At 38.7% G+C, this 14,089-nt stretch overlaps 1 protein-coding gene across 1 annotated transcript; it reads left to right on the plus strand.

Moving 5' to 3' along the window:
- The first annotated feature begins 983 nt into the window (after positions 1 to 983).
- DNAJB14 (DnaJ heat shock protein family (Hsp40) member B14) lies at positions 984 to 12,517 on the plus strand. The gene is made up of 8 exons (XM_053461549.1): positions 984 to 1,181; positions 6,027 to 6,189; positions 8,710 to 8,855; positions 9,876 to 10,061; positions 10,271 to 10,365; positions 11,111 to 11,220; positions 11,537 to 11,709; positions 12,248 to 12,517. Exons 1-8 carry the CDS (start codon positions 1,049 to 1,051, stop codon positions 12,370 to 12,372), a joined length of 1,131 nt encoding a protein of 376 aa, XP_053317524.1. The 5' UTR covers positions 984 to 1,048; the 3' UTR covers positions 12,373 to 12,517.
- Positions 12,518 to 14,089: the final 1,572 nt, after the last annotated feature.

Below are 14,089 nucleotides of genomic sequence, written 5' to 3' on the forward strand. Positions count from 1 at the left end.
ATGCCTCATCAAGCTGCTTGTTATATTGCGAAAGTAGTATGGAACAAATACTCTTCTGTAGGCCTTATGGCCCCTGGAAGAAATGGGCTGATTTAAATTAAGTAATTACGTAAGCGAAGGTCAAGTTTAATTGTGCTTAAAAGCCGTGCGGAAGAGCTTTGTATTCCGGAGGGTGGTGCACATTATGGGATTACTTCAAATTTAGAAAATATTTAATGCTGCTTTTCAGCAAGGTCATGGACTGGCAGATTGGTTCATTTTATGGGCAGGTTTTCAGTTTGAAGGATAGCAGTAGGTGGGTTTATGAAGGGCAGACTTGTAGGCAGTTACTCAAGTTGTCCTTTTTCTAATGGCGTTTATCCACTAAGGTAGGAGCTTGCTGGCAGCATCGTACATTCGTTCACGTTCGTCTTAACATGAGAACTTAAGGAGAAGCTGCAGAACACCACCCTCTGTAGTCCAAGGGTTTTTATGCTTGAAGGAACCTGTGCATGGGTGGATGTTAGAGCCCAACAATCAGTTGCCTGTTACCTGAGAGGTGTGAAAGTGGGCAAATGCATATAGACTGTATCACTTGCAAGGGGGACACCATAAAAATGTAAAGAGATTTGGCGGCTACCATACTGCCTCTAAGGTTAATCTGCAACCCCCCAGGAGAATGAGTACACCCTTCGTAACATTTGCTGCAAACGCCCGCGACATATTTTACTCCTCAGGCTGCCTCAGACCTTGGAAATCGTGGCACATGTGGGAACAAAGCCATAATGAGCGGTCGCCTGATATTTATTTCACGCGCGTATCTCTGGTTTACTACGTATCGTATAAATCATTTCACCATAACCGTGTAATGCCCGCCTCTGCAGAGGTTACTGGAGGTCGCCCGAGGTTCCCGGATGTAGCGTGGCCGTTGTAGAGGTGTAGCAAGATGGCCGCGTTATAATGTCCGTGTGAGAGGAGGAGCTCAGCTCATCTTTACTCCTCCTCCCCTCCCCTTTCCCTGTCAGCCACTACACTGCCGGGGCTGGAGGAGGAGAGGAGCCCCGGGACCATGGAAAGCAATAGGGACGAGGCCCTGCGGTGTATAAAGATCGGGAGGGTGGCGTTGGATGCCGGGGATAAGCAGAGAGCCCGAAGATTTCTGCAGAAAGCCGATAAATTATACCCGAACAAAGAGGCCCGAGGTGAGAGGCGTTCTATTTACATGTACACACCGTATGACAGGATGTCATATGTGTCTGACTGGCTGCTTTATTCGTGCGGGCGTAATATTTGCACCCTTGTTACCCACACAGGACAGGCATGTAAATTGATGATGTGACAGATGTCACTCTGTGTGGAGGAGACACTGGGCCTAATTTTGTGTTACAGATATGGTTACAGCAATGACAACGTTTTCTAGAATGTAATTAAAAAAAATCTGTTTATGGTCCCCCTAAATTATAACAGTATACGACCATTTGATTTCTTGACGCAAATTTCATGTGTATATTAAGGATTATCTCACTAAAATTCTAAGAGTAAGTATTGGGAGCAGCCATCTTGCTTCTCTGTCAAACTCCAGCTTGGATGTAAGAGCATCATCAATGTTCCATGTTCTAGAAGATCGGAGGTCATTCTAAGCCTTGGCAAAAGTGTCTTCCGATAGCACTACTGCTGCACTAGTCACGCAATTAAAGATTACTTGAATGTTAGAGCATCATCGATGTACCGTATTCCAGAAGAATCAAAGGTCATTCTAAGCCTTGGTAGAGCGTGGTCCGATAGCACTACGGCTGTACTAGTCACACAATGAAAGATGACCTGCCATCTACTAGTGTATGTCTGTTTCATGCAGATTTTAGGCATTCAATATCCAAGGGACATATCATATGTAACAATTGTATAGCTAAAGGCACATACACCTGAATTATCTCATGCTGGTCTACAAATACAGTTATATGTTTCCTACTCTTCGAGGGGCAATCTGCATCAAACTCAACCATGCTGAACACAAGGAATTTCAACGATGATATTGTGGAAGAGAGGCACAATAATCATTTAACGTCTGGTGAAACATTAACATTTAGACTGGCCTTAGTTTCAGGTTTGTGATGACAATGCTGGTTTAGGGATATTTTCACACCACCAGTGCATCTGTCAACTCCATGAAAGTCAGTTTAATTCCGTAGGCATCACAGGAATACGGCTTGTGTCAATATTTATCCAGCATTAAAAATTCCTATTTAAACCTATTTAGATTGTAAGCTTGCGAGCAGGGCTCTCTCCACCAAATGTATCGGTTTGTCTAAGTCTGTCAATTCTTGTCTTGTCATATCCCTTGAATTTATGTATTGTATTAAGCGCTGCGTAAACTGTTGGCGCTATATAAATAAAAGAAAATAATAATAATAATAAAGAAGAAAAATATAGTACGTAGATTGCGCCATTGACTGTATTCCATTGGTAGAGCACAGTGATAATACTGGTAATATACACCGATCAGCCATAACATTATGACCACCTGCCTAACATAGGTCTTCCTTTTGCCGCCAAAACATCCCTGACCCGTCGAGGCGTGGACTCCACTTGGTGTCCTCTGAAGATGTCCTGTGGTATCTCACACCAAGACATTAGCAGTAGATCTTGTAAATTGCGAGGTGGGGCCTCCATGGATGCATCTTGGTGCTATGTGTTCTCCAGGTAAACGATGAGTGATTCATTAGACCAGGCCGCCTTCTTCCATTGCCCAGTGGCCCAGTTCTTATGCTCACGTGCTCATTGTAGGTGCTTTGAACAGTGGACAGGGGTCAGCATTCGCAGCCTGACTGGTCTGTGGCTACGCAGACCCATACACATAATACTGCAATGCACTGTGTGTTCAGACACCTTTCTGTCAAAACCAGTAATAACTATTTCATCAACTTGACACCTTTCTGTCAAAACCAGTAATAACTATTTCATCAACTTGAGCCTTCACCCCCCATGGGCATCTATGAGCCTTGTCCACCCATGACCCTGACGCCGATTCACCGCTTTTCCTTCCTTGGACCACTTTTGATAGGTACTGACCACTGCTGACTGGGAGCAACCCACAGAAGCTGCAGTTTTGGAGATGCTCTGACCCAGTTGTTTAGTCATCACAATTTGGCCCTTGTCAAAGTCGCTCAGATCCTTATGCTTGCCCGTTTTTCCTGTTTCTAACACATTAACTTTGAGGATGAAATGTTTATTTGCTGCCTAATATATCCCACCCACTGACAGGTGCCATGATGACAAGATTATCAGTGTTATTCACTTCACCTGTCAGTGGTCATAATGTTATGGCTGATCAGTGTATATAACTGTGCTACGTTTTAATCGGTTATGCTGTGCCATAAAACGTACATGAGAAAAATCTACTCATAGAGGATGGCCGCAGGTTATGTCATGCCTGGGCAACTGGGTTACAATGCATGGATTGTACAAGTGGTAAGGTCTATAGACAGTGTCCCATTTATAGCTGCCATATTGACAGACCACATACATACAGATCCTGCCAATCATACTTTTATGAAAATGCACAGACCACTTGGAGTGTTGCTTTCTGGCACATGACAGGTTAACTCAAAAGTATCTACTACTAGTTATGGCTTATTTATCTTTGAGTATATTGCACATGTGGACTCTGTCCTGAGGAAAGTACAAACAGTAGTGCTGTATGCATGCATTGTTTTCATTCAGGAGTCATTTACACATCTGTCTCATAGTATTAACAAATTGAAACTAGGGCTATAGCAATTGCAAATTTACACTGTATCTATCCTAACTTTTTTTTTCTCCCCAAACCGGTCTTCTTACTCTCGCAGTTATGTTTAGATCTAAAACACTTTTTGGGCGGCAAAACTTCACTAGGGTGATTGGTTAGCGGCAACAAGGAAGAGACAACTGGATATTTCTGCTTCCTTGAAGAATGGAACATATATAAAAACTGTTGGGAATGTTGTTAGTCCGCCTAATGTGTATATATATATATAAACAATGACATAAATAGCACTGGTGTGCTGCAGTGTCATTTATTTACATGTTCAACTCTTTGTGGTGAAAGTTGTTTAATATTCATAAAGTGTATATTTTTATACAATTGCGTGATTTAAAAGGGTCCCATTGATAAAATTATAGTGATGCATTCAGTATACTAAATTCATTCTCTTCTATACTCTTATTAAGAGCAAGTGTACGAATGTGTTGTCACTGCTTCTATATAAAAAAAAAAAAAAAAAAAAAAACCATTGGGTCCTAACATTCTAGCTTGCAAAGGCAACAGTTCCCGTGCCGGCATTACTAAATGGTGCAGAACAAAGATCCACAGCGGTACGTGTAAATTCTGTGACTGTTGCATATCAACAATCATAAAGACATGTATTTTCCTTTAGATATTGGGATTTATTTGCAGAGAAGTTTTAGTACACTTCACTGTATGTTATGAAGAGCTAAGAGTGGCAAGTTCCTCTTTTACTGATCTGGCCCAGCATAAAAAATATTTCAACAGATGAGGTGACTTTCAACAAGCTTACTGGCCTGCTTTTGTTCATATACATGTGGAATTACGATCAATAGATTATTGCCTATCTGTAGCAATTAGTTGTTGGCGCAAGTCACTTAGTTTTCAAAGTTAAGATGCCCGGGTGGGGTGCGTTGCTTAACTGGAGGACACATGGCACCAGGATGCACTATGGGAATAAGGCAGGTCAGGGGAGGCAGTATGATGCTTTGGGCAATGTTCTGCTGGGAACCTACCTAAGCATTGTTGCAGATGATGTACACCCTTTCATGGACACAGTAATCCCTGATGGCATTGGCGTCTTTCAGCAGGATAATGCACAAAGCAAGAATAGTTCAGGAATGGTTTGAGGAACACCACAATGCATATTGACTCGGCCTCCAAATTCCCCAGATCTCAATCCATTCGAGCATCTGTGCGATGTGCTGGATAAACAAGTCCGATCCATGCCCACCTCAAAATTTACAGGACTTAATGAATCTTAATCTTAATGAATATGCTGCCAATTTCTTGGGGCCAGATACCACAGCACAGGTCTAGTGGAGTTGATGCCTAGACAGGTCAGGGCTGTTTTGGTGGCAAAAGGGGGCCCAAAACAGTATTAGGGAGGTGGTCATAATGTTATAGCTGATCGGTGTATATTCTTTAATGCATATGATAGCTGAGAGGTCCCTTTATATTTTTGTGACATGCCCCTTGAAAATGCTTAAAGGAATTTTACAGGAACATCCTTTTATGTATTTGCCCCTTTCCCTAATCCCCCGATTTTTCGGATTAACGCAACTCCTGCCATGTGAAAAATAGACCGCCAGTGAGCTCCAGCTTTGGCTCAGCACACATCATATACTTACCACTGCGCTAGCTTGGCAAGCATTCTCACTCACAAGCCTAATGAGAGCCCTACATGTGCAGAAAGCCCTTTTTTATTTTCTTGCCACTGATTGCCTGCTTCAAGCAGCTAATCAGTGGCACGAAATGTTCGGCAACTGAGTTTTCTGCTGCAGCTTCTCCTAAAAGTAAGTCATTAACTTGATGTTTATTTTATGGAAGTACTTACATAGCACTTTGATATGTACTCTTTGTTGAGGATCCTGCCTTGCACACTTTCAAGACAGGGACACATGATGTCTGCTGTCAGTCTCAATTTATAGGGTGTCAACCATGGTGTAAATTTAGCCATATTTAGCAAACATGCACTGGTCACTTGTTCTTCCCGTGGCGATTTACCACAGTAAATTCCAACAAAAAATCCCTCTGTTAAGGACTTTAATATAAGTAACATTCTGATTTTCAATGACTTTTCAATGAGAATGTGTACAATACAGCTAATGTACACACTCTTCAAATGTCATAAAGTAGAAAAATAAATGTACTGTATTATATGTGAGATTTAAAATTTATAGAAATGAACACCGTGTTATGAGATCTTTAGTGGACAATTTCTCCTTTTTCTTCTCTGGAAGTCTCAATAATAATTTACCTTTTTGTGTTTTTAACATTTGAACAGAATTGCTGGAGGCTCTTGAAAAAGATGAGTTTGCTTCTAGAAATGAACCTTCAAGTACAAAAACATCAACAGAACCAGAACAAACCAAACCCAGTGCTAGTGGCGTCGCATTTGGAGAGTCTGGGAAAAGTTTCACAGGGGATCAAATGGATGGAGTACAGAGGTAAAGTACCGTCTTTTATTGTCTTTGTAACTGGTTGTTAATAGCTGCACTTTGTCATTTCTTCATTCTCCTGATGTAATCTACACAGCTTTAACCATTATGACATTAATTCATTGAAACTGCCTATAGGATTCTTTCTTTTTAACTCTAATATTTTCATAAACATGGGACTGTTTTTCCTCTGTAAAGTTGAGTTTGGTAGTGGTCGTGCCCAAAATTGCACTACTAATTGCTTTGCCTCCAAATGTCATTAGAATTTAGGTCATTTTTCATGTGTCAACTTCATTGTCTTTGGCTCAAAGGAAGCGCTACGGTACATCCAACTTGTATATAAAGCACTTACAAAAGTTAGTTTGTAGAATCTAATTCCTGAGGGTTTTCAAGCCTTAGTGTAGACTTTTTCCTTTCAACCTATTCATATATTTCAGATAAGTGGAATTTAAACTTTGGACATAAAATTGGGTTTGAGTATTTCCCTGGACACAGGTGTGGAATAACATCAGTAGGTCTGCAACAACTATTCGATAAAACCGATTAGTTGAATTGATTTAATCGACTATAAAATGAGGGTTTTTTCAGAGCAAATGCTCTGAAAAATGCTCCTCGTTTTATAATCTGACCTCAAATAGAGGTTTGACTATAAGACTAAGATCCAGATCCTCCACAGCTCTGCAGGGGACCTGGATCCTCCTCTCTGTCAGCCGCTGGGCGTCTGTGAGATGCGTACAGATGTCCTCCGCTTCTGCCCTCCACTTCCGCTGGTGCTTCTGAGCACCAGCGTGACATGACCTTCCGCTGCTCAGTCATAGAAGCTCTAGCGAAAGTGCCGGCCCGCAGCGACGGTTCACCAGCTGACCCCACTAGACACCAGGGAGTATGCGGGGGAGTGACATATCAAGGGGGGTGTAAGGCATATCGGGGGGGCACAGTGGCATAAAGGAAAGTATAAGGGATATCTGGAGGGCAGAGTAGCATGCCTGGGGTCATATGTGAATAACTGGGGGGCAGGTTGGCAGATAAAAGGAAATAAAAACAAGAAATGCATTTTTCTTTTAGTTTTTTTATTAAACTTGGAAAAATTGTTTACATGTGATTTAATATTTACTACTAAACCTTTTTTAGATATCAAAACCTAATTTGAGATATATTGTGATTGGGTTCTTGTACTGTTTAAAATATAGCTTTTATTATTATGTCAGTAAATTAAGAAGGCAATTAGAGAAATACCATTGTGATAAAGATAAAAGGGTTAATGACATGTTAATGTAAATTAAGTTTTTTATTCTGTCTGTTTTTAACAACCTGTTTGCTCATTACATTATTTTAAATAAACAAAAAATTTGCATATTTTTTTTTTTTTTAATTGAATAAAATAATCAACTAATCAATGAAAATAATCGTTGGTTGCAGCCCTAAACATCAGAGCCAGAATTTGTGTATAATTTTAAAGCTACTCTTATTTGTTACATATTTTCAGAAATTATCAGTGTATGTATGTCTGGTGAATGGTTTTCCTGTGATTACTACATTTGAACAGCTCCGTAGCGCCACTATGGCCATTGAGTTTCTCCTGCAAGAAGCTCCGAGCTGGCCTATGCAAAAGATACAGTATAATTAGTAAGGTGATTTTCAATAAATCACTAGCGTGCCCTTCTTGTAGGAGAGGTTGAAGGTCATGCTTTGATGGTGTATAGAGAAGTCGGGGTCGAAAATGTCGCTATTAGTCAATACACTTGGAAGTCAACAGATCTAAACCATTGATGAACTAGAGCTCGAAAAACTTTTCACACAATCGAAAAACTGTTCACGATATAATCTAGTGTCCCAAAATGTAATAAGCCAGATCATTTCTAATTCCAAGGGTTTATAAACCCAAGGAGGTTAAACTGGCGGCTACACATAATAAACAGTAACTTCTCAAGGCAGTATGCAAGCGACCAGAGAGCTTTTAAATATTACACTCGATGTGCCTGATGAACCTGATTAACACTTTATTTCTAGACAGAACTTTTTGGTAAGGCAGCTTTCTTTAAGGGAGTTATGTTTAGGTGAAAGCTTAATGAACAGCTAACCTTGCCTATGTGACTGTCTGACTTGGGGAGAGGGGGACAGATTCAGAATCACAATGCTGACCTGAACATTTAATCCCCACAGCCCATTCTATGATGATAGTCTAATCAAGATCCTGTTGTGCCCCCCCACCATTGATTGAGCCTGTTTACATAGCGTTAATGTGATAACTGGTGGCTTCTACTACTCGCTGGCGTGATACTGGACTCCGTCATAGATCCTCTGTAGGGTATCCAGAGATACAATTAATGCTGGATTGCACTACTGTATTCCCTTGGTATTCGTTTAGCTGTAGGTGGAAGAAGCAATGCAGCGTCATGAATTGCATAAGCTTGTGTTTAATTTTAAAAAATATGTTGCAATTTACTGTAAGAATCTTACAGCAAACTTTGCATCTGATATACTGTGACTGGCCTTTAAATTTTTTTATTATTATTATTTTTTAAACAGGATAAAGAAGTGTAAAACTTATTATGAAGTGTTAGGTGTAAGTGCTAATGCTAGCGAAGAAGACTTAAAGAAGGCCTATAGAAAGCTTGCACTCAAATTTCATCCTGATAAAAACCATGCACCAGGAGCGACAGAAGCCTTTAAAAGTAAGTGTAAAGCACATTTTTGCCCAACGCTGTTGTCTTGTAAAGCCGAATCATGCTCTAGTGACGGATTAGATTCTGGTTAGGTCTGCAGGAAAACTGTGACTGCATCAAAATCATCCTCTGTAACCTCACTCCATAAAGCTGAAGGTTACATTCACTGAAGGAATAGCTGTGCACATTTTCAAGCCATGTAATTTTTTTTTTATTTTTTTTAGAACTGGTGAAGGTGAAAGGATGCCCTTACATTCCACTGACCAATTTGAAAATTACTTCATAATGAGTTATGCATGACAAGAAATTCTAGGTTGAAACGTGTTCTTATTTTCATAGCAATGAATGGAATAGTCCATTAATAGAATATATTCTATTATATATATATTGGGACCCCTGACAATTACACATAGACATTGCTATGCCTTTAGTCCCCCCCTTTGCAGCTATAACAGCTTCCACTCTTCTGGAAAGGCTTTCCACAAGAGTCTTTCTGTGGGAATTAATCATCCAACCTTGTAGAGCATTTGAGAGGCCGGGTAGTGAGAAGGCTGGGACCAGTCAGCAGCCTTGTTAAAGTTAATTAAATATTAGAAACACTTTTAATTTTTTTTCATTATTATGATGTATTATTCATACTATTCATGTTGGACTATGCATCTAAAGATAGTCAAAAGAAATGTCTATCTGTCATTGGGGGAAAAATATAATTTGCCTTAGTAAATGAAAAAGGAGCATCATGGTGAAAGAAAAATGTAAAAATGCTGAAAATGACTCGGGTTTTTGGCCACAAAACACCCTTAGTAAAGAAGAGGTTAAAAACCACCATTTTACCATATACCTTTTCATCCAGAGTTTCCCCTTTTCCCATATTCCCTATTTTTGTTCCAGGATGTAATTGTAGATACTAAGTACACAAAGGAGTTAGGCAACCAAACTGTGTTCCATGAAATTGCAAATCAGATGCCATTGGGTTTTCATGATTTGTATCACACTTTAACTCTATAAATATTGTTTTTCTTTTCTCAGAAATAGGAAATGCTTATGCAGTGTTGAGTAATCCAGAAAAACGCAAGCAATACGATCTAACTGGAAGTGAAGATCAGGTGCAGAACAACCACAGAAATGGTGGCTTTGACTTTCACAGGGGCTTTGAAGCAGATATTACCCCCGAAGATCTGTTTAATATGTTTTTTGGTGGAGCCTTCCCATCAGGTAACTTTTTGGCATAGGAAACTGACAGTTTTGTTATCATCCTACAGGCCCCTCTCTTAGTAAAATGGTTAAAGCAACTTTTTTGAGAATCTATGGTGATAGATACTATTTGTCTTTAAGTCAAATAATCTGATCTCCGTCATGGCATTAAAATAATAGAGATTTGCCATTGGATACTTTTATATTATTATATACTATCTCATCCACAGCAAGTGTACATACCTTTTCCAATGGACGTACCAGGTACAGCCATCATCAACATCAACATCACAGTGGTCATGACAGAGAAGATGAGAGGGGAGATGTAAGTGAAATCAGCTGGCCTAATGGGTGACTACAGAGCCTCAAATGCTGCTTTTGTGACAATTATAAAATGAGTTATGTGTTGTGCTAAGCAAATGTCAGGTAGATCTATTATATATTATTATTATTGTTTTGCATGTTTGATTTTGGTCATGCAAACGGTTTCAAGCGGCTATGTTGAAGGTTGAAGCATTTTTCTTTTGTTTTATAGAAGCAGAAGGAATCTGGTCACTACTTTTGTATTGCCTGTTACAGTGTTTTAGTGATAATTGCAGGTAGTAGAAATCCCATGCCACTTTACGACTGCTTGTTAAAATGCATTGGATTCAGGCGATTTGAGTGTTTTTTGCTAAAGGTTAAATCCTGTGACAAAACACACAGAGTGTCTGTATTGCACAGGTTTTACATGGTATGGATATATAATATTTTTAAATGATTATAAACCGATGTAAGATGTCCATTTGTAGCTGGAGTTTTTTTTTGTTTGCCTGCAGTAAGTAGAAATATTTGTTACTCTGGTTCTGTTTGTTTTCAATTCCATTTGTATTCTGGCATCCAGTATATAGGTAATGTTGTGAGCTTCATAATGTCCACAACCTACATTGATGTCAGAGGACATGTTGCCCCCTTTTTTTTTATTTGCCAGAGTTCCTTTGGACAGAAAGTACTGCTTTCCTCTCATTTTTAGGAGAGAAGGGTTAGACTCGGAGACTGGTTTGTGTAATCTTCTTCAAATCTTCCCACAGGGTGGTTTCTCCATGTTCATTCAGCTGATGCCTATAATCGTACTGATTCTCGTGTCCTTGCTTAGCCAGTTAATGGTCTCAAACCCACCATACAGTTTGTACCCCAGATCGTAAGTACAGTTTTCTTTTTAAACACACATTAACAATAGATAGGAGTGCTTAAGGGTCATAAAGACTGGTAGGATTTATCTTACCAGTTTTGTATGTACTTGCATTGTTCAATTTCTCATTATTGAAACCTTTACTATATACAAGGCTTAAAATGGTATGCTCACTGCTGCCCTCTCCTATTGTGAATTTAGTGTAAAGGTGCATATTTATGTGAATTGTTTCTTTCATTCACTATGATAGCTTTCTTAAATTTCCATTCAAACATATATAAGAGGTTATTTTCGTTTAATTGACATTTTTTTTTCTTCTTTACAGGGGTGTGGGACAGACTATCAAACGCCTAACAGAAAATCTAAGAATTCCTTACTATGTCAGCAAGGAATTCCAATCAGAATATAGTGGCAGGACACTACAGAAATTAGAAAAGAATATTGAAGAGGATTACGTGGCCAATATCAGGAATAACTGCTGGAGAGAGAGACAGCAAAGTAAGGGGCTCTGTTATATCTTTTTCACAAATATCAATGCTACAATATGACTTCTTGATAACAGAAAATGTACCCTTGAAAGACATTAGTGAGTATAAAATGCGTGGTTTAGTGGTTTTGCTGATTCCTGTATAGAAATATAATATATTTTTACAAACTAAAATTTACGAAATTAATGACTACTTTATATTGAATGGTGGGATAACACAAGGTTGATGTGTGTCTAAATGGTATGTTCCTGTTAAATTTGATTGAACATACAGAGGTGTTGTGTGACAAATACCTGAACAAATATTTGCAAGATTTGTCAGGACTCCCACCAAATTGATATGATTTATATAAAAGGTAGAAAACATGATGCAGGAAAGTTGCAGTTTCAGCTTACAACTCATTATGTAAAGGGCCATCCCAGATGGCTTTCAGGTTTAAGAATGGCTATACTTGCCCTGCATTATGTGTAGATCAGTCGAGAAATCTCACTGTTTAAAGTATCATCTGGGGCCATAATCCACATATTACCTTGCCTTTTTCCTTTTAGAATCCGATTTAACACATGCAGCAAGAGTGTATAGAGATGAGCGATTAAGAATGAAAGCAGAATCAATATCCATGGAGAACTGCAAAGAACTTAAGAGACTGACCACCCTCTATCAAGGCGGATGAAATAAATGATGGCCTAGCTAAACATCCCTTTTCCATGTAAAATATAAAAACTGTAGTTTTATCATGCATAGTAATGCCGGGGGTAAAATGTGAAACAACCTGCCCATTGAGCAAACACAGGCTCATGTTTATTCTCCTGAAAGAACTTGAAGCTCACACTGCTCTTCTCCTTGTTTTTTTTTCCTATTTAACTTTTTGATTTCCATTCGTTCCATGGGTGCAAAATCTAGGAATAGCAATTGTCAGTGATGAAATTTATCTGAACTCTTGTGTGACATGTACATATTTCACAGAATTGTCTTGTATATAGCAATTAATACTCAAAACTTCACAAATACAACAGCCTTATTTAAATATTGTAAAAATATAGCATTTTTTAGTGTTTTGGTTCTTGGGTGCACCTTCATCACGCCTTGGCCATAAAACATGTAGTTTGCTTACCCCAATACTAGTCACTCAACCTATCTGTACTCTAACCAGTGCTGAAATACTTGAAACGAATCCCAAAAATTTCAAACCCAGTCTCCCAAGTTCTCAAATAGTCATTGCAATACATAGCAGAGGTTCAAATATCTGATCAGTAGTTGTACGAATGAAGGTGCACAGAAGAAACCACAATTCAGTAAAAATGCAATATTTGAGAAGTTTTTTGTTGCTGATATTTGTCTATTATCTGGGCACCACCTATACTTGTGTATTATCTGGGCACCACTTACTGTATTGTTGGATAATATACAGTAGGTGGCATCTGGATAATACACAAGTGCCCTTTTTTACATTTATTTAAGTCTATGTACTGAATGGTAATATATCGGACTATATGACTGTGCTTGAGCATCCAGCATCTGGGTGGAAACAAACCTCTGTTCTAATATGTTGGAATATGTGTATATAGAAGTTTGCCAGTTTATATGTATATCCTTGGAAAGAGGCAATTGTCTCACCATTTCAGTAAATACAAGAGGGATCTAACTGCACAATGTAATTTTTTCCCTAAAATCGTCCTCTTTTTTTTCCTCATTTTAGAAAGTATGTTAAATGATGATGCAATTTCCCTCTGGGTTCATTCATTTGATTACTAAACATATAATAAGCTTACCTTTTAGTTTTGAATGATGTGCAGATTCCTGCCTCTGTGGAATTGTTGTTTGCTGTATATATTTATCTGAATGTATTTCTGAGCGTCTCCTGTCTTTCGTAATTCACATCTCTTGGGACATGTTTGGAGATCACACGGTAGTGAATTAACTGCGCAGTCTCACAAAATGAGATTTGTGTATATGTACATGGCAGGCAAGGAAATACATTCATGCATTTTAAACTTGAAATATGCAGGAAACACATTTTTCAAAGATTTTCTGAGGCTGGATATCCATCAATATGGCCAAATCATAAATATTATTATTATTACTATTAAAGTTAAAAGTAATTCTTTACTAAAGTACCTTCTGAAGGTCCAAACCCCCCGTTAGCTTCTGCAAGAAGAGCTTTATTACAGTCAAATTGGTGAGATTTCTTGAGAAACGACTCCTTAATGAACTGGCATTAAGCAAAGCCTGCTCAATCCTTCTTAATTAGAAACTTGAGTTGGGCCTTTTATTATACATAATGAAGTTGGTTATTTAAAACTGGAACTCCCATTTTAACCAATAACTGCCAAAACGTTGTTTTTAAAGAGAAACATTCAAGGTACTATTGCGGCTTTGTCACTAAATGG

Source organism: Spea bombifrons, chromosome 1 (assembly GCF_027358695.1).
Source record: "Spea bombifrons isolate aSpeBom1 chromosome 1, aSpeBom1.2.pri, whole genome shotgun sequence".
Taxonomy (NCBI): domain Eukaryota; kingdom Metazoa; phylum Chordata; class Amphibia; order Anura; family Pelobatidae; genus Spea; species Spea bombifrons.